This window comes from Rattus norvegicus, chromosome 1, assembly GCF_036323735.1.
Source record: "Rattus norvegicus strain BN/NHsdMcwi chromosome 1, GRCr8, whole genome shotgun sequence".
In the NCBI taxonomy this organism is placed as follows: domain Eukaryota; kingdom Metazoa; phylum Chordata; class Mammalia; order Rodentia; family Muridae; genus Rattus; species Rattus norvegicus.
This window is the reverse complement of record NC_086019.1, coordinates 48980620-49000934: the sequence shown is the minus strand read 5'-3', so window position 1 is coordinate 49000934 and position 20315 is coordinate 48980620. Positions and strand designations below refer to the sequence as shown.

At 47.7% G+C, this 20315-nt stretch overlaps 1 protein-coding gene and 1 long non-coding RNA gene across 22 annotated transcripts in view; one reads left to right on the top strand and one right to left on the bottom strand.

Moving 5' to 3' along the window:
* Synj2 (synaptojanin 2) overlaps positions 1-20315 on the bottom strand; it is a 103412-nt gene that overhangs the window by 26219 nt on the left and 56878 nt on the right. For 6 of the 21 annotated variants that reach the window (XM_063275683.1, XM_039092679.2, XM_063275688.1 and 3 more), the window contains 10 exon segments: positions 17541-17602; positions 14604-14700; positions 11995-12167; positions 10273-10354; positions 9542-9691; positions 9287-9452; positions 7989-8039; positions 7275-7466; positions 1684-1765; positions 305-445 (listed from right to left, as the gene is read on the bottom strand). In XM_063275683.1, coding sequence (XP_063131753.1) covers positions 305-445; positions 1684-1765; positions 7275-7466; positions 7989-8039; positions 9287-9452; positions 9542-9691; positions 10273-10354; positions 11995-12167; positions 14604-14700; positions 17541-17602 — 1196 coding nt within the window. 21 annotated transcript variants of the gene reach the window in all.
* Positions 12655-16295, top strand: LOC134482650 (uncharacterized). Its single transcript, XR_010059018.1, has 2 exons — positions 12655-13059; positions 16066-16295. It is a non-coding gene; the product is annotated as an uncharacterized LOC134482650 (long non-coding RNA).

Below are 20315 nucleotides of genomic sequence, written 5' to 3'. Positions count from 1 at the left end.
CACCCGCTCCCTGCCCTGCCTGAGCTTGCCCCATATCGGTCCTGACTCCTCCTAGGAGGCCAGTTTCCTGAGTTAGGATTTTCCCGTGGTGGCTTTTTAGTTGCCAGACAATATCCAATTCAAGCCCATTTTCCCTCAGGAGTTTTTCTCTGTGCATGGAGAATAATGGCAGGTCCTGTTTCCTGCTGGGGGTGGGGGCTGGGGGCTGGGGGACTGGGGGACGGACGTGAGGAGAACATTACAGAACCAAACACAGACGTGTAAGCCCCGGTTCCCCAGATGCTTATACGCTAAGTGTCCTTACCTGATGAACGGGACGTGGTACGGACGTACAAAGATGTAAAGACAGACGCCCACCAGCTGTGCTGAGGTCAAGAGGATGTACCGATGGGATCGGGAGATGGCTTTCTGGAGCTGCTCACCCCACATCTTCCTGTTGGTGGTGCTGAAAAGGCAGGAAGTCAAGGATATGACAAACTGCTAGTAGGAAGCCCCCATCTCCCATTGCTGACCCCACAGGCTTCCCTATCCATCCATCTGTCTGTCCTCCATTGGACTGCAAGCTGCCTACACCCCCCAACAGGAGTGCCAGGCACCAATCCCTCTCTCATGTGAACTTCTACACATTTTGGATTGGTTTTTGCTGTTCTCCACTGTTTTTGAGTTTTTGGTGGGAATGAGGATTGAACCCAGGACGTTGTGTTCACTAGGCAAAGGCACACACCTCTTTTTATTTATTGAGACTCCTAACTCACTCAGGCTGGCCTTGAACTTACTCTGTAGCCCAGGCAGACCTTGACTGTTCAATCAATCCTTCTGCCTCAGCCTCCCAAGTAGCTGGTGCTATGGGTCTGTGACACAAGGTCCAGTTCCGATTCTAACTTATATATCACAGTAGCTCCCCACCATCCCTGATACCTATGTACAATGAGATAAAACTTCCCAAAAGCCTGTTTTATTTTTTTTTTCTTTCTTTTTTTTTTTCCGGAGCTGAAGACCGAACCCAGGGCCTTGCAGCACTTTCTAGGCAAGTGCTCTACCACTGAGCTAAATCCCCAACCCCAGCCTGTTTTATTTTATTTATCTATGTATCTATTTAAAAGTTCCTTAACAGATAATAGGGTAGCCCAGTGGGTAAAAATTTTAATTTTTAAAATTAAAGTGTTCCTCGAAATAAGACTGGGTCGCCTATGAGAATGAATGTCTAGTTTTCCTTATATTGAGTGTTGATCCAGTGGTTTGGGGTCTCCCCTTCCTGCTTGCTGTAAGGAGAAGCACTTCCCAGCATGCACCCCCACACACACGGCACCCCCCCACACACACGGCACCCCCACACACACCGCACCCCACACACACACAGACACAGACACACACACACACACACACGGCACCCCCTCGGCACCCCCCCCCGTACCCCCCCAACACACACTTCCTGAGACAGTGTGACTCAACCACAGCACAAAGCCCAGGCTGGAACCTACCACAGTCGTCCCACTTTGTTTAATCAGCAGGAAAAGACAAGCAGAGCCCTCAGCCAGTGCGTGCTGGGAATGTAGCCAGAAGGACCCAAACAGCCAGCGCCACGGGCTGCTGGCCCAGGAACAAGATGGCTCCAGGGGTGCTTGGAGCCCCAAATCTGGCAAGGCACCTGGTCCAGGGACAGCCTGCTCGCCTGCTGCTTACCTGGCATTGACAATATTTCCTGCACTCAGCTCCACCATCTCCTCAAACCCGACGGCAAATATGTCAGCGGGACCGCCATCGTCTAAGGAACAAGGCGAGAGACAAGGAAGTCGGCACTGCACACCGTGTGCTGCCTGTCTGCTCTTCCCCCTCTTCCTGATCGCATTGCTAGAACCCATTCCACTCATACAGGCCAAGCCCCTGGAGCCTGCCCTCACGCCCTCTTGTGCACCTCCAGGGCACCTCTGCCCTTCCCTGTATTCAGCCTGGAGCAGCTTGTGAACCTCCCTGAACCCCCAACTCTTTCTCTACAAAGGGACAGCAATCAGCCATATCCCCAGGTAATACAGACAGGAGTTCAGCTGGATACCATGAGCAAGAACGCTTGACTCAGCCTGGCCATGCTCTTATTCTTCCTGGTTGACATCTCTCTCCAGCCAGATCCTAAGTGGCCAGGAACAACATTCTCTCATGTCTACTCTGTGGTTCCCAAGTAGTTTTCAGATTGACCCAGGGGTGGCTGCTTATGGTCAAGGGAGACACGGCCTAGAAGCTCTGTAGATGCCTTGCTGTAGAACCTAGTGATCCTCCTTTCTACAAAGAGGCCAGTGCATCACAGAATCCCTGCAGCCATTTACTGGGCCTCCCAGCCACTTCCTCAGACATACACTAGGCCATGCCCACCACACAGTGTTTCAAATGCAGGAAGGGATGTGACTCCTGCCGAGGAGGAAGGGGCCTCTGCAGCAAACATCAGCTAGCTCTCCATGTCCTTCTCTGCTGGCCACACGGCACCTGGCACCTCAGCTGAATGGTTGAAAGCGTAAAACTGCTTCTTTGTCTCTTTAAATGCAATAGCACACTTCTCTGTCTGTGTCAGCTGGGAACAGCAAAGCCTTTACCCTGAACCTGGTGGGTTCTGGTGAGTCTACCCTCATCTTCCCCAGTAACATTCCTGCCCAACCATCATCAGTGTGCCTTAACCACTACCTGTTGTGGTTTGCCCTGGAGTTATCTGTATTTTGATGCTAATTCCACTGCCCCAAGGACAGCTGCCTAATCAGTACTCAGAACTCAGGTGACTTCACCAGAATCTTCTCCCCATTGAATTTGTAAAATACAGGTGAGGGGCAGGTACAGGATAGAAGGAGGCCTGTCATTGGAGGGGAAGGAAAGATGGGTGGGAGAGAAGTTTGAAGGAAGAGGAGGAGACTGGAAGGGAAAAGGAGAGGAGACAGGAGGGATAGGGGGAGAAGCTGTGGCAGGTGATGTTAAGATTCTGCTCTATGTATTTAAAGGTTGTTATTAATGTTCTTAAGGGTTGGATGGTACTGGGCTTTTTGTGTGTTTAGGTGGGCAATTATATCTTAACAATTGGATCTAAGGTTATCGTGTTGTGTGTTCTTTCATGTGTAGATTTAAGTGTAACGGAGTGTGGGGCGGCTGGCCTGGGCCCCCACAGAATTGGAATGTGTGTTTCCGCCAAGGTATCTAGCAGATATCTTGGGGCACTGCGGTGCCAGACCTAGCGGGATAAAAGGCAATCATTACTTTTTTTATTTTTTATATTTTTACAACAACAACTATCCTGTTGTGCAGGCAGAAGAGGACCACGATGGTATTAGGGTACTCTCCTCAGTGAGGGGTGCTGAATATCTGTGGTAATTTGAATATGTTTGACCAGGGAATAGCACTTCTGGGAGATAGGGCCTTGTCAGAGTAGGTGTGGCCCTGTTGGAGCAAATGTGACACTGTTGGCGGTGGGCTATGAGGCCCTCCTCCTTGCTGCCTGGAAGTCAGCCTTCTCCTAGCTGCCTTCAGAACAAGATGGGGAACTCTCAGCCCCTTCTCCAGCGCCATGGCTGCCTTTGCCATGCTTCCCCCCATGATGACAATGGACTGAACATCTGAACCTGTAAGCCAGCCCCAGTTAAATGTCCTTATAAGGGTTGCCATGGTCCTAGTGTCTGTTCACAGCAGTAAAACCCTAACTAAGACAACATCCTTGGCAGTACAGACAGAGCCTCTGCTGTCATTTAGATACTCTGGACACCGTATCAACAATTAACACAAGCCACCACTGTTGTGAGAATGTCAGTGTTCCCAAACTGTGGACCCTAATACCTTCCTTTCCTGAGGTGAGGTCACATGTGTATGTGGCAAGAGAAGGTGCCTGTATTAGACCATGAGCCACTCCTCACCCGTCATGAACCTGTTTTGTGTTTTGGAATGAAAGAGGTAGCCAGGCCTCTGAACTAACACTGCTGCAAGCCAAATAACCCTTACCAAAATGCACGCAAATAATGATGTCTTGGGGATGATGCCCAATTCTACACATGGAATTCATCTGTGCCATATACACCTTGATAAACACACACACACACACACACACACACACACACACACACACACACACACTCATGCACTTACGCATGCATGCACACACACACATGCACACATGCACACATAGTAGTTTTATACATTTTCAGTGCTGCTGGCTTTGACTGTGATCCATCACATGAGGTCAGAGGTGGAGGATTCTCCCCTGTGATGCTATTCCCCCACCCCTACATCATATCTCATCAATACTGAAAAAGCTTCAGCTGCTGTAGCGTTTAAGATTTCAGAGTCCTAGACTGGGACTGTCCATGCTGGAGTAGCCTTGGAGAAAGACAGGATTGCAGCATGCCCAACACTCATGGCAAGCCTTGCTCCGTTAGCCCCTTGCAGCAGCATAGAATAGAGGCCGCATCTCCTATAGGTTACGACTAGTTCTAGCACTTAGCTCCTAGCATCACAAAATCTCTGCACATTGAGAAAAAGACGAACTACTCCCTGGAAACCCCTCCGAGTACTTAGGAACGGAAGAGTCTTGTAGCTAACAATAACACTGGAAGGCATCACTCTAGAAGGTGACACCATGGTGCTTGCTAAACATTTTGACAAATGAAAACATAAATATCTGTATTAAAGTTTATGAGGCAGCCTACAGCTGCTGATTCTGTGCCATAGCTCTCTGTACCCAGATCTTGCTGGGAGAGAGCTGGTCTCCCAGGAGTGCTGACACACCTGAGAGCACCACTTCTGCTCAGAGGGACCTGCCTGGAGCCCTTAGGACACAGGAACCAAGGAACAGTCTGGGACAGGATCCTTCCAGTTTCTGTCTGTGCCTGGAGAGGATATTGTGCCACAGCTCTCTGTACCCAGCTTCTGCCAGGAAAGAGCTGGTCTCCCAGGAGTGCTGACACACAGGTTTACAGGAGGATCAAGCCACTGTCAGAGACAGCTAACACCAGAGATAACCAGATGATGAAAGGCAAGTGCAAGAACCTAAGCAACAGAAACCAAGGCCACTTGACATCATCAAAACCCAGCTCTCCCACCACAAGTCCTGGATACCCCAACACACCAGAAAAGCAAGATTCTGATTTAAAAATCACATCTCATGATGATGTTAGAGTACTTTAAGAAGGACATAAATAGGGCTGGAGAGATGGCTCAGCGGTTAAGAGCACCCGACTGCTCTTCCAGAGGTCATGAGTTCAATTCCCAGCAACCACATGGTAGCTCACAACCATCTGTAAAGAGATCTGATGCCCTCTTCTGGTGTGTCTGAAGACAGCTACAGTGTACTTATATATAATAAATAAATAAATCTTTAAAAAAAAAAAAAGGACATAAATAGCCCCTTAAAGAAATACAGGACAACACAGGCCAACAGGTAGAAGCCCTTAAACAGGAAACACAAAAATTGCTTAAAGAGTTACAGGAAAATATAGCCAAATGGGTGAAAGAATTGAACAAAACCATTCAGGATCTAAAAATGGAAATAGGAACAATAAAGAAATCACAAAGGGAGACAACCTTGGAGATAGAAAACCAAGGGAAGAGATCAGGAGTCATAGATGCAAGTATCACCAACAAAATACAAGAGAGAGAATCTCAGGGGCAGAAGATACCATAGAAAACATTGACACAGCAGACAAAGAAGATGCAAAAAGAGGGGTTGGGGATTTAGCTCAGTGGTAGAACGCTTGCCTAGGAAGTGCAAGGCCCTGGGTTCGGTCCCCAGCTCCAAAAAAAAGAACCAAAAAAAAAAAAAAAAAAAAAAAAGAAAATGCAAAAAGCTCCTAACCCAAAACATCCAGGAAATCCAGGACACAATGAGAAGACCAGACCTAAGGATAAGAAGAGAGCGAAGATTCCCAACTTAAGGGCCAGTAAATATCTTCAACAGAATCATAGAAGAAAATTTCCATAGAATTATAGAAGAGATGCCCATAAACATACAAGAAGCCTACAGAACTCTAAATAGATTGGACCAGAAAGACATTCCTCCCATCACATTCTAGTCAAAACACCAAACACAAAACAGAGATATTAAAAGCAGTATAGGGGGAAAGATCAATTAACATATAAAGGCAGACCTACCAGAATCACATGAGACTTCTCAACAGAGACTATGAAAGCTAGATGATCCTGGGTATATGTCATACCGACCCTAAGAGAACAGAAATGCCAGCCCAGTCTATTATACCCAGCAAAACTCTCAATTACCACAGACGGAGAAACCAAGATATTCCATAACAAAACCAAATTTACACAACATCTTTCCATAAATCTAGTCCTGTAAAGGATAATGGATGGAAAACTCCAACAAAAGGAGGGAAACTACACCCTAGAAAAAGCAAGAAAGTCATCTTTAAACTAACCCAAAAGAAGATAATTCCACAAACATAATTCCATCTCTAACAACAACAACAACAACAACAACAAAAAAACAGGAAACAACAATCATTGATTCCTAATATCTCTCAACATCAATGGACTCAATTCTTCAAAAAAAAAAAAAAAGACATAGACTGAAAGACTGGATATGGAAGCAGGACCCAGAATTTTGCGGAATGCAGGAAACACTCCTCAATGACAAAGACAGACACTACCTCAGAGTAAAAGGCTGGAAAAAAAATCTCCAAGCAAATGGTCTCAAGAAACAAGCTGGAGTAGCCATTCTAATATTGAATAAAATCAACTTTCAACCAAAAGTTATCAAAAAAGCTAAGGAAGGACACTTCTTACTCATCAAAGGAAAAATCTACCAAGATGAACTCTCAATTCTGAACATCTATGCTCCAAGTGCAAGGACACCCACATTCATAAAAGAAACTTTATTAATGCTCAAAGCATATATTGCACCACACGTAATAGTAGTAGGAGACTTTAACACCCCACTTTCATCAATGGACAGATCATCGAAACAGAAATTGAACAGAGTCACAGTAAAACTAACAGAAGTTATGAACCAAATGGATTTAACAGATATCTATAGAACATTTTATCCAAAAACCAAAGAAAATATCTTCTTCTCAGCACCTCATGGTACTTTCTCTAAAACTGACCATATAATCAGTTACAAAACAGGTCTCAACAGATATAGGAAGATAGAAATAATCTCATGTATCCTATCAGATCACCAGGGACTAAGGTTGGTCTTCAATAACAACAAAAAGGCAATGCTCGTAGAGTCAAGCTCCTGGAACAGGCTGTAGGAATCCATGTTTGTCCTTTCCCAAATTACCATTCTTACATACCCTGAGAGTCCACTGCTCCTGAGAGCTGGGGTGCATCCAGGAGCCAGTCAGTGAGTTCAGTGGTCCCCAGGAGATTGCTACGGAATTGTTTTCCTCCGTTCACATTCCAGGTCCCCATAGCAATCTGGATCCGCTTGAAATTTGTGAATTCTGACTGGCGTTCTGTCATGGCCTTCAGGATCCTGGGTGTTGCTGTTAGTAACCAAAAGAGGCATATGTTTTCTGCAGCCTAGACTGTAGAAACCCTCCTGTATTGTATGAGATGTGGCCTGTCAGAGAATGTCACTCATGAGCTGGGGACAACAGACCGACATACCCACCCTAACCACTCTACTTTCCTGTCTGCAATAAAGCATGAAAAGATAGGGCTGGAAATGTGCCTTCCAGCTATAGTTATAAAGGCACATGGCACGCAGTGATGGGGTCTCCCAGACTCCAGGGGAAAGCCTAGCACTTACTACTCAGCCCATGATCCCGCAGAACAAAGCAGGGGAAGAGAAAGTGAGCTCAACTGCAATAAACAACACAATTAAAATGGTAACATTTGGTAGACAATATATGTGTGGGAAATATATTATATATACATAATATATAATATATATTGAATGGATAGATGGATGGATTATTGGGTGGATGGACAAATGGATGGATAGATGAATAGATGGAACTTCAAATGTCTTATCAACCCAAATCTGCATCTTCGTCATTTTTTACCTTTTCCATCCAGCATGCCTGAAAGACTGTTTTGTTTATTTGACCCCAAACCTAAGACATTAAAAAACAAAACACTGTATCTATATCTCCATCTTCTTAGAGATACACAATATATCCACAGTTTTAAAAACTAGCAATTTTAGGTCCTGGAGAGATGGCTCAGAGATTTAGAGCACGTCTTGGTTTCCTAGAGGACCTGGGTTCGATTCTCAGTACCCGTATGGTGACAAACAGCCATCATGGCCCCAGTTCCAGGGGATCCAATCTCCCTTTAGGCTCCAATTTTATCAGACATTCACACACTGCAAAACTTTCATATACATAAAACAAAATAAATATATCTAGAGGGGGAAAAAAAGAACTAAACCCAGCAACTGACATCCTGTGTTTGCTACTAAGATCGCCATGGAACCTGGAGTTGGCGCCAACTTTCCTGAGTTGGAACTTAACCACAGAGCAGATATTTAATATCACCCCGGAAAGTTAAAAAATCCCCAATTAGGGGTTGGGGATTTAGCTCAGTGGTAGAGCGCTTGCCTAGCAAGTGCAAGGCCCTGGGTTCGGTCCCCAGCTCCGAAAAAAAAAGAAAAAAAAAAATCCCCAATTATGGAGCAATGAGAAGAGAAAGGCCTATATGAAATTATTCTACCACTGGCTCCTTTATCTTTCCAAAACACCAAACGTTTCTAAAACATAACCACTTTTTAAGTAAGTAAACATGCTGCTCTGTCTTCTTTTTTCCACTAGAGCAGTAAAGGTCACAGTCTTTAAAGGAATAAGATGTCATGAAAAGTTCCCTATAGGAACCAGGCCTGAAGGCACAGTTTGTAATCACAGAGACTTGGGAATCTGAGGCAGAAGCATCAAAAGCCCAAGGCCTTCCACGGTACAGAAAGTAAAAAGAGCCCATGGTTGACCAGCTCCACGGTTCAGAACTTGTCAAAAATGTGCCAGACTCTAGGTTTGATCCCAAGCACCAGAAAACCAACACCTCAGGACAAAACCTTTCCTCAGAGATTCCTCACAACCTTGTGAGACCGGACACACCCTCGACCTTTTCTTTATTTCTGAGGGGTCCCGAGTGACTTGAGCATCTGTGGAATTTACCCATGGAACCTAGAACCAGTGCCTTGTGGATACTGAGGTGCAATTGTACAGAGATGTCAGTCTTCTTGGGTCAACTCAACACGCCAGGGGACCGTAGATCAGAAGCTCCGTCTTAGTTCACATGACTGGGTAGGCTGGGCCACTGTCACCCTTGCCTCCTCATACCCTTAAGGCTGTGGACCACCCATTACCCAGAAGGGCCGTGTTGTCCAGCAGCATCCTGCCTTTGTCTGTAGACTCTTCATTGTAGACATCTCCAACTAGCAGTAGCTTGATGGCCTCCTGCTTCACCCCGTCGAAGAAGTTGGACTGGATGGTACGAGACATGGATCGAGCCCCATCCTTCAGCTTCCCCACCTGCAGGAGCCCAAATACTCGGTGAGAGGGATCAGAGCGGCTTTCCTTCCTGCTCCTGCCCCCTTCCCCTGCCCTGGCCTACTCCATACCTTGGCCTTTCCTTCCAGGGCCCTGCTCCCTGTGAACACCTTGCTCAGGCCATGCCCATTCAGAGACCACATGGCTTTGAAGGACTCCACGAAGCGGTCAGTGATGGGCTTGGAATTCAGCCCTAGGCTCTCAAGCTGCAGATGAAGCACCTGGCAGAGACCAACCACAGTTGCTGAGAGATGTCTAAAACCTACCCATGCCTCTGAGTGAGCACCTTTCTCCTTAGACTGTGGATGGACGAGGAGCACAGAAGAGGACTCTACCCTGAGACCACCCGGCTTTGTTCAGGCCATCTTCCCTACCCCCTTTTGACTGCCTGATGCTAGGTCATCCAATACTAATGTCAGAAGGCAGTGGAGGACAAGAGGTGGCACAGATGGAGCTGTAGGAGGTCAGCCAGGCAGTTATACCACAATGGCCTTGGGACTCCCTCCCTAGGCCTCAACTCGGTCATCTCAGCCAGCCTCATACTACCTTGGCTCTGAGATATATTCAAGATTATCTTGCTAAGGAATAACTACTTCTTAAGGCTACCTGGAGCCATTGGGTCATAATGTCTGGGTGACAGAAAAGGCAGATGGAGACAAGGAGTGAGTCACCAAGGAAACCACTCTAAATGGTCCCCTGAACATCCCTGTCATATGATCTATCACTGGAAAGTCAACCCAGGAAAGCCCCTCTTGCCTCACTGATGGCCCAGGACACGACACAGGTGGCCCGAGGAGCTCACCTCAAGAGCAATGAAGCACTGTACAGTGTTGGTTCTGTCCAGACAGTCGAGACAGTTCATCCGCAGAGTGCCTTTCTGAAACCTTAGAGTCAGGAGACACAGAGGGATCAGAGGGTGTATTTGGAGGAGCAGTAACTACAGCACAGTGACCTAGGTCAGCCTGCTCTAAAGAAACTTATTCCAAAAGAAGACGCCTTGCCTCCTCCCTAGTAGCTTACGGAGAAGCCCTAGTACACATCCGGAGAGATCCAGTACTATAGAAAGGACAGGCAGGCCGAGAACACAGGCTTAGCAGCCCACACCCCAGGTCATTTTAAGCACAGCCGGACTTTGTTATCTACAATGAATACAATGTTATTCTTCAGCACTTTACAGAGACTCTGTAACCCACCGCAGAAGCCTCAGTCCTACTGAAGGAAGCCTGAGTCTCTGACACTGTATCAGCTGGTCAATAATGACCTTGCTGTGCACGTTTTTGTTTAAAGACACACTGGCAAACACACACTGGCAGGCAAACTTAGGATGGAGCAACTCAACCTTTTGCTTTTTAATTTTACGAGGGTTTGGATAAAATGGTTTTATCGGGTAGTAAAACCATCGTAAGTCAAGTGGCTCCCACCTGCTGCTGTTTCATAACTACTCGGACCCTCTGCCAACAGCACTGTGACTCTTGCCCAAAGGAAGGTATCTAGTGTGCTTCCTCTGGAGGGAACAGCCCTGCTGTCTTGTGTTTAAAGAGCAGGGCAGCACCTTGGCAGTGAAGTTAAACAAAAACATCACCCAAGAGAAGCACAAAAATGTGGAAACGAGCGAGAGCAATAACTTGTGAAAAGATGCTTTTTGCATGAAGAGTAGAGTCAAGAAGGCAGGGCATGGCCTTGCTCAGCTTTCTGGCAATAATGATGCTTCCACTGCCCTGCATGTGTGTCTGGGACGGCAGTGAACATGGGCGTGCTAAGGACACTGTGAAGTACCAAGGAGCTTTAGTGAGGAAGCGATCTCATAAACTTGAGATTCCTTTCCAATGGCAGGCTGTGGTTTGAGGGAGCTGAACCTCCTTTATGCTCTACTTAGAACAAGGTAACTCACAGCCCAGTGCTGTGCCTCCCTTGGCTTTGTACCAGCTCACCTCATAGGTCCTGTCCCAGTGTGGCTAAGCCATGTCACCTGAGCTCAGAGGGTTGTTTGGTTGGTTGGTTGGTTGGGTTTGTGGTTGTTCTGTTTTGTTTCCCAGACAGTCTTGGGTAGCCAAGGATAGCCTAGAACTCACCATCCGTGACCTTAAACTTCTAATTCTTCTACCTGTACTTCTTAAGCACTGGGCTTACGGCCGTGCACCACCAGACTTAGTTTTGCTTGATGCTGGGGACTGAACCAGCGTGCGAGGCAGGCATGTGCCAGCTGAGCTACACTGCCAGCTTTGAGCTCAATGTTGTATTGTACACAGTCCTCTATGTTCGGACTTGATGTCTTTTTCCAGGCATCTTCTCACTACATTCAAGAGCAAGTGTCTCTGACTACAGGAGAGGGAGGAGAGAGGAAGATCAGGACTCCCCATCACTAACATTGCACAGCTTATGATTCAGGAAACCACAAGCATAGCCAGGCAGTCAGGTAGGGAAATGACTCCTGTTAGGTGCATAGCCTAAAGGGCCCGCAGCCTCCACAGCCTCTAGACTCCTCCCCCAGCAGGAGTCTGAAGCTCCGTCTGTCAAGACTCACCGTGGACTTACATTCTCGCCCTTCGCAAATACGCCAAAGTCATCCCAGTGTAGTTTTAACTGAGGTCTCAACAGGTTCTCCAATTTCTCTAGCTTCCTACCTTTGGCAAACTGATGGAAGTCAAAATTTATCATAGGCGTGTCGCCTGCGTGGCAAGAAGCCCAGAGCAACTTCTGAAAAGGGAAAGGGGGAGGGTGTGAGCAAACAGACAGAGAGGAGCTGGAAGCAAGGCAGGTGGCCTTGTAGCTTGAGTGCTCTGGCTACCAGTGTCACCAGCTAGAGAGCATACATTAGCTCATAGCCTGGCCCTGACCTCCAAAGGGCCACACAAGACAAACGCCTAGGTAGAGAGGGGCAGAAGACACAAAAAATATCTTGCCTGCATAAGGGCAGGAGGTCCCCTTTGGGCAAAAGAGCCCACAGCAGGGGTGTCTCTCTGGGGGACATCCCACTCTTGTGGGGCTCAGAGGTCACAGGCGAGGGAAGGTTAGATCTGTTCTGCAGCTGGCCCAAGTGCCCAGCCCTCAAGAACAGCGACATGTGGCAGGCTGCGCAGCTCATAATCTAGTTCCTGTTACCCGGGTAACCAGCTACATCCAGACAGGCACCAGCCCTGGGAGGGCAGGCTCAGTAACAGTTGAGACTCCAGAGACAGCCAACAGGGTACAGTGGTGAAATCCAAGATGGAGGGGCAGTTGCTCCAAGTGACCGACACCCAGCCCAGGAGCCAGAGTAAAGGTGGGAGGACCCAGAGAGAAACACAGAGCAGCAGAACAGTGCCATGGACGGGTCAGGATCTTCACAGAAGCAAGGCCTCCTTTCCCTACCTTTCCCCTTCCCTGGTAAATTTCCTCAGCCTGCTCACCAAAGAGTGGGAGACAGGCTGCCTGCCGCCTTCGGCCATGTGTCTCGGACCTTACTATATTAACCAACATCTGTGCAGCCAGAGGTTCTGAGAACTCAAAAGAACTAGAAGGACCCTGGATCACGTCCCCAGCCACTGGGAATGTAAATCGACACATTCTGCCACCTTCAAGGAAGTCTATTGGGGAAAAGGAAGCGTAGGTAACTAAAAAAAGAACTTAGGGGCTTTGAGTGTTACCCTCTGGAGCCAGCACTTTGCCCAGCCGTGGCATGATAACCTCTGGTGCCCAAGCTGGCTGCTAGGCACTGGCCTCTGACTGGTAAGGGATTCTCAGGATTGGAGCCATAGCCGAGGTCTCCAAATACAGTGTGAGTTCCACCTGCTCAATTTCTATCCTTAACTCCTGGGAGGCCTCTGTCCTCCAGCAATAAAAGAGACCTTTATTTCAGTGCTGGGCGTTGCCACCAACGGGGGAAGAGCTGAACATGAGCTTGCTATAGTCCAAGCATGAAAGATTTGGGGGTTTTGTTGGAGAGAGAGAGAGAGAGAGAGAGAGAGAGAGAGAGAGAGAGAGAGAGATTTTCTTTATTGCCCCCTTTCTCCCCACCTTCCTTAAAATAAGTAGTCCATACTGCTGCCAAGAGAAGTGGGCGGAGATATTTCTTGAGCTTGTTGCTCATAGCAACAAACTAAACAGGAAAAGCAAGTCTAGCCAAAGAAAGCTGGCAACCAGCGAGCTCCTGATCAGCGCTTGTAGCTTTTTTCTATGTAAAGGAGAAATGAGCACTCCAGTTATATTTGGCTTCCTCCAGCCAGGGGTTAGGGGCCAGAGGTCAGGGTGGCAGTGGAAGTCACATAGGTCACATCCCTACCATGGGGACTCTCAAGGTGTCTCCATAAGAGACTTCTTTGGGGCTGGAGAGATGGCTCAGCAGTTAAGAGCACTGACTGCTCTTCCAGAGGTCCTGAGTTCAAATCCCAGCAACCACATGGTGGCTCACAACCATCTGTAATGGACATCCGATGCCCTCTTCTGGTGTGTCTGAAGACAGCTACAGTGTGCTAATAAATAAAATAAATCTTTTTTAAAAATGAAAGAAAGAAAGAAAGAAAGAAAGAGAAAGAAAGAAAGGAAGGAAGGAAGGAAGAAAGACTGCAAGCTCAAGGGTTTTGTGGCCAAGAGACCTAAGTGGAGTCACCAGCTCCACCTGGTGCTTCCTCACCCCTTTGACATCCACTCTGCTCACCACCGGGCACCCACGAATCAAAAGAAACCTGCCAGGAGCTGGCATGTGGCCTCCCTGGCACCCAAACATGACCATGAGACTTGAAGGCGATCCAGGCAGAAGGAAGCCACACAGGTCTGCTTTGAACCAAAAGGCTCAGAACAGCAACTCTGAACAAACGCTGTGGGTGCTGCCAGCTAGGGCCTCCTAGGTGTCAGAATAAGCTAGGCTTTCCCTTCTCCTGTTCTGGCCTAGAGAGCAGCTCCTCAGGGGAGCACCGAGGGTCACTCTGCCCATGTGGAGCTCAGTGAAGCAGTTCTGTCGAGAGATTGAACAAATTCTCCCATGCCCCAGCCCACAGAAAGAAAACATAAACTAGGTGCTCGCTCTGAGCACCGACACAGGGCCCTTGCTGTCCTCAGGGCTCAAGTGAGCGGGGCTGCCTGAGTCTCAAGGCCCCGCCCCTCCCCCCCCCCCCCCCCCAGCCAACCCCAGCTGAGGAACAGAGTGAGAATTACCTTGAAGGCTCTGTTGAGCACCTCCTCACCGCCTCTGCTTCCCAGCAGGTTCACCACCACCTGCTGCCCGTACTGCTCCTTCAGAAGCACCATGTGCCTGCAATGGGATCAGGGTTGGCGGTGACTCCACGGCACCCGGGCCAGGCACCTGCACCTCTGTCTGAGTACTGAAGGTCTAGGGCAAGCTGTGTCCCTGATTTCCGGTGTGAAGGGAGGAAAACCCCATTCTCTTGGCTAACGTCTCTGCTCATCTAAAACCCGCAGGAACAAAAGTAGCATGTGCTACTTTTAGATGAGGCTCTTCTGGCCCATTTTACAGAGTGCCATTGAGGATGCCCTCATCTTTTGTGAACAGCCACGTGAGTTCAACACACCCATCTCCAAAGTTAACCTGGAGCCTCTTCTTGGGTGTCTTCCTTTTCTCAACTGAAAACACTGGGTGGAGAAGCAGCTATTTCTACCTCAGAGGCCAACTGCCTCCCCCCATGTTGCATTTCAAACCCAAATTAGTATCATAAAACTAGCGGTGCATATTTCACCTTCAAATATCACAGAGAGGTGCCAGCATTTAATCTTTTCACAAGTTTGCTTTTAAAAAAAGTATTTTTCCTTGGGTCTCATATAGCCCAGGCTGGTATCTGATTCACTACGTAGCCAAGGATGGCCCTGAGTACCTACTTCCACTTCTCAAATGTTGGGCTCATAGGCATGGGTCACTGTGCCTGGTAACAGTACCATAGTAATGTTATGTTAAGAAATGTTTCAATGTAGTGATTCTAAAAATAGGAAAACACAATGTAAAAATCTGACATGTAAATGAAACCTAACAGTGTAATTTTTCTATGTAAGTTTTTAAAATATAAATATAGAAAAATTTTACATGTAAATATAGCAAAAAGGAATGGAAAGATATTCACTGTGATATTAAAAGTGGGTGGAATGTTAAATTTGTTTTTTCTTCTTTCAACATTTTCTCATCTTTTCCAAGTTTCTACAATTTATTTTCTGACATCCATTTTATAAATACGATTATTTTTTAAGTTCATAAAGAACTATTTTTAGCCTGGTGAGGGGAAAATATTCTTCCCCTTCTGCTGAGTGATATCACGCAGAGTAGATTTGGAAGTGAGAATTTTATCTGAGCTTGTCGGCTGACAAGTTGGCCTAAGTCTTCTAGCTCCACTTCAGTGAGGGTCTTGGCAGCCCGAGGATGGGACGGAAGAGGTAGGTAGACACGTTGGTCTACTCTTTGGGATTTCCTGGACAAGGTGTCCCTGCCTGAGGTCGAGCCCGTGGTCCTGTCTCCATTGAGGAAGGATGGGTTGCCGCTTGTGCCTGTCATGGAACAACCTGAGTCCCATGTTAGCCACAGATCCAAGCCACATTCTGCCATGCAGCCTTCAGAAATAAGGCCTGTACGGGCCTGGTCTTCCTATCTGATCCCTGACCCTTTTCTCAATAGGTTCTAAATCCCAAGGGTGGATGGGAAAGGCTATCAGGGCTGCCACTGACGCTGATTCTCCAGAGAAGATCCCGAGTTCTCTCATCTTACAGAATGCAGCTCACCCTCCCTGAGCAGAGACATTGTGAGGATTAAAGATGAGCAAAAGTGGGAGACTGGGGCTCAGTCCCTGGGGGTGGCCTCTGTCCTTCCCTTTTGTGTAAAAATAAAGCAAGACTTTTCATGTCCACGATGGCATTGATAACAATTGGCATAACAGGGCCTGCTGGAAACAAATCCCGCAGACCACTGTCCCCCTGTTCAGGGTCAGCTTCTGGTTCTGTCTACTCTTACTGTGTCCTGGGAACAGCTGGTATGGTGGCACAGACCAATGGCAGTCACGGACTGTGTGTCACCTGAGCGTGTGCTGGGGAAAGACTAAATTACACAAAGGTCCACCCTTTCTAGCAACTGAGGAGGGAGACACAGGCGGGCTGTGTCGTGTTAACAGTGTTTGTAGATTTCGAAAAGCACAAAAGCAAATGCAAAACCCAAGGAAGCTTTGGGAGAAAGGAGTAAACTATTCAAGAGTTACCTTTGAGGATTTTTGTTAAATTTAAGACTTTAAAAATTAGTACTCCGATTAAAAACAAAATCTTTTGAAGAAGCTACTGGCTACTTCAAGTACAGATGATCAACAGCTTAGACTAGCTGAGCAATGGCCTTCCAAAAGTGTGAACCAATTTCTTTTAGGATGAACCGTATATACCAAAACTTTTATCTAGTGCATAAACAAAAGTGGGTAAAATCTTAGAGGGACTTGGCTGTTTGCAGATTCCTCTACTTTACAGCTTCTATACTTTTTAGTACTTAATACGTTGTTGTAGTGGTTTGAATAAAATTGCCCCCCATAGGTCCATAGGGAGTAGCACTATTGGGAGGTATGGCCTTATTGGAGGAAGTACGTCACTGGGGATACAGAGGCTCCAGCCAGGTTAATGGTTCAGTCTTCCCTTGCTGCCCAAAGATCTAGATGTGAAATGCTCAACTCCTCCAGCACCACCATGCTTCCTTCCACGATGATCATGGACTGAACCTCTGAACTGTAAGCCAGCCCCAGTGAAATGCTTTCCTTTGTAAGAGTGGCTGTGGCCGTGGTGTCTCTTCACAGCAGTAGAACACTGACTAAGACAGCTACTTTTAACGAGAAACAGTGCAGATACCCTGCAATTCAGATCAGCCCTTATCAATCAGGAACAACTGGTGAATCTTCATTCTAAAATGAAACTGATAAAATATTAATAGGGTGTCACGTACACACTGGTGAGTTAATTCTCAAGGAGATTGAGAAAGATCAAAAATACCACTTTTCATAAAGTGGGTAAAGGGCCAAGGTAAGAGGCAGGTTCAGTTCAGGACTGGGATTCTCCTTCCCACTGCCCTTGCCTTGCCATCCGAATGGAGGGGGGTCTTGGATGGTCCCTGATGGTCCTTACCTTTCAAAAGCAGGGGCGTTGGCCTCTAGGCCTCTGTGCAGTCTCAGATGATGGGAGCCAACCTGCAGAAACACAGAACAGGAAGATGACGGTCACGTTCACCGAGGTAAATGGTGACTTTCTCACTGCCGAGAGCCAGGCTGCATGTGGCACTGCTCAGCCATCTCTGGGGCTCATTCCCCGTGAGGCCAGGAACCCTTGTCTCTGCTAATGATGCTCCCACCCTTTCCAGGGTTGGCATCCCCAAGTCTGGCTCCGCAGCACAGGGATCCCTAACTGCAGTGTGGTCCATGACGGCAGCAAAATTCTGCCACCTCTATTCTTCCTGATGAACGGCACTGTGACAAGCTCCAGTACTGCACAAGTCCGCCTGTCCCCTGAGCACCAGCGTGAAGGCGCTTCTGCTAAACAGCGGCACCGGAGGACACAGCAGACTGCCCCACAGTGCCCAGAGCTCTCTCTGCTGTAAACATCACCTGGGTCATCCATTGCTGAGACAGCATGCACTGATATCCAGTCAGGAACAAAGTGAGGAAACGGAGTCCCTGACCTAGGTGATCCTCGTCTAGCTATGGTCACCACAGGAAGACCCACCAACAGCGAAAAGCTCCCAGCAAGTCTGCATAACTTGGATGAACATAGTGGAGACTTCATTGGGCCTGGCAGCTGCCCAGCCTGCATGAGGATCTTCCCTATTTGTGCTCCCTCTACCATACCTGGGGAAGATGGCCGTTGGTGGAAAGCCAGAGGAACAGCAACAACCAGCAAGAGAAGCTGCAGTCCAGCCACAGAGTGGGACAACTGTCATGGTCCTGTCACTGTGGCTAATCTAATGTCAGTGCCAACAATGAACCCACTCTTGGGGACACAAAACCAAGGACACGACCCCGATAAGAAACATAGGGTAGGAGATGGGTGGAAAGGATTTGAGGCTAGGCCAGGATATTTCAAAGGGTGGTCCCTGCATCTCCTGGAGACAAGTTAGAAACGTTAAGTTTCGGGCCCAGCTCAGATCTGCTGAGCCGTATTTCGAAGGGCTGGTTAGGAATGTGTGTCTCACAAACCTCCAGCTGACTCCTACAAGCACACACTGTGGTTTGGCAGCGTGGGTTGACTCATTTCCTGTCCCTTGCTAACCCCTTTTGCTCTGGTTGAAAAAGTATATGAGGGCATATCAGGGAAAGAGCAGCTTGGGGCTGCACCCACATTGCAAAGCTGCAGGGGACTCTGGGGCCTCTGGGCTTCATGGCTTCAGGTCAAAGCCCTCAGTTTTTAAAGTGAATGAGCTGTGGGTAGGAATGGCAGAGAATGAGAGCCATTAGTCTGGATTCCTCAGACCCTGTGCTCTGTCCCCGTCATCCACGATTCTGCTTCTCTTTCCTCTCCCTCTGGCCCACTGTGTACTGTATTGTCTTTTTCTGGCATCACCTACTCCCAGTGTAGGCATGTTGGCAGGCTTGGCAACGAAGCCGCCATCCCCAGAATGAAATCTCCATTGGCCCTGTGCTGCTCCTCCACCTCAGCTTCCCCTTCTGGCTAAAGGACCAATGCCCCTCAACTGAGCCCTAAAGCTATTACTTTAATCCCACAGTTTACGCAATTGGAGTTTATAGTCCAAGTCTTACGGACACCCTCTGGACTCACAGCACAGCTTCAACTTGCTCCCAAGAGCCCTGGCAACCATGAACAACATCTCCAGGCTCTGTGGCACCCACTGCTTTCACTCAGAGGCTGGCCGCAAGCTCACTTCAGCAGCTCCCATCAGGGTCTCCTTAGGAACACTTCTGGGTTTTCTGTCTAGCCATGCTTCACTCTGAAGCTCATTAAGATCACGCTCTAGCATGTGGCCACAGCTCTACTAGTTTGCCAGCTGACCACGGTGCAGCTCCTTCCAGCTCGGTGTGCTGAGTCCGAAATGCCGACAGAACTAGACAAATGATATAAATCAGCTCCCTTCTCCAACACACCTCGAAAATGATGCAGAAGTGGGATCCCAAACTCTAAGCTAATGCCACTTCCTAGATATGAACTTTGGGGGCTACAACAATGGACTTCCTGTTCGTTCTCCTGTCAGGGAGGTTCTAATCCCCAAGTAAGTTCAAAGCGCTAAAGTATTCCTCACTTCCACCCACCCTGGGCCACCCTCCTGAGGGCTGCTGCTCAGATCTAGCCTTCTACTGCCACCACTGTATTCATGAAACACTGCCATGTGCCTGTTCCTTGCTCCTTGAAGGCAAGGGCTACATCTGATCCCAGATGTCCAGTGTGCACAGAAAATGCTCCATCATTGTGCCTAGAACTTCCTACTCCTTATCGTGTCTGAGGCAAAGAAGAGACACAGCCAAAGACACTACCCTTGTGTTACTTGGCTACATCTGAGTCCTTGAGGTGAGAGAACTCTTACCAGCTTATGTACACAGTCACGCTTCTCCCAACATGGCTTGTATTGGTCTCCAGTTACTTCTATTATCAGTATGAGCAGCTACTATTTTGAGTACTGTGGGCTCTCTACACTATGCTAACTTCTAGTATGTATGATTTTAAATCCTATTAACCCCACGACGCAGGTGTTATTTATTCCTCAATATAAAACTGAACTAGGGCTTGGCAACGATAAAATTTTCTTTAAAATGTATGGTTGTTACTAAGTGGAATGCCCAGGTTTTCCTAGCTTCAAGGTTTACACTCTGAATGTCTAACAGACAGCCTTGCAACCTTGGTTACTCCAGACATTGGGTCAAACATAAAGTTACTCTCTGTTGGGTTCACTAGCCC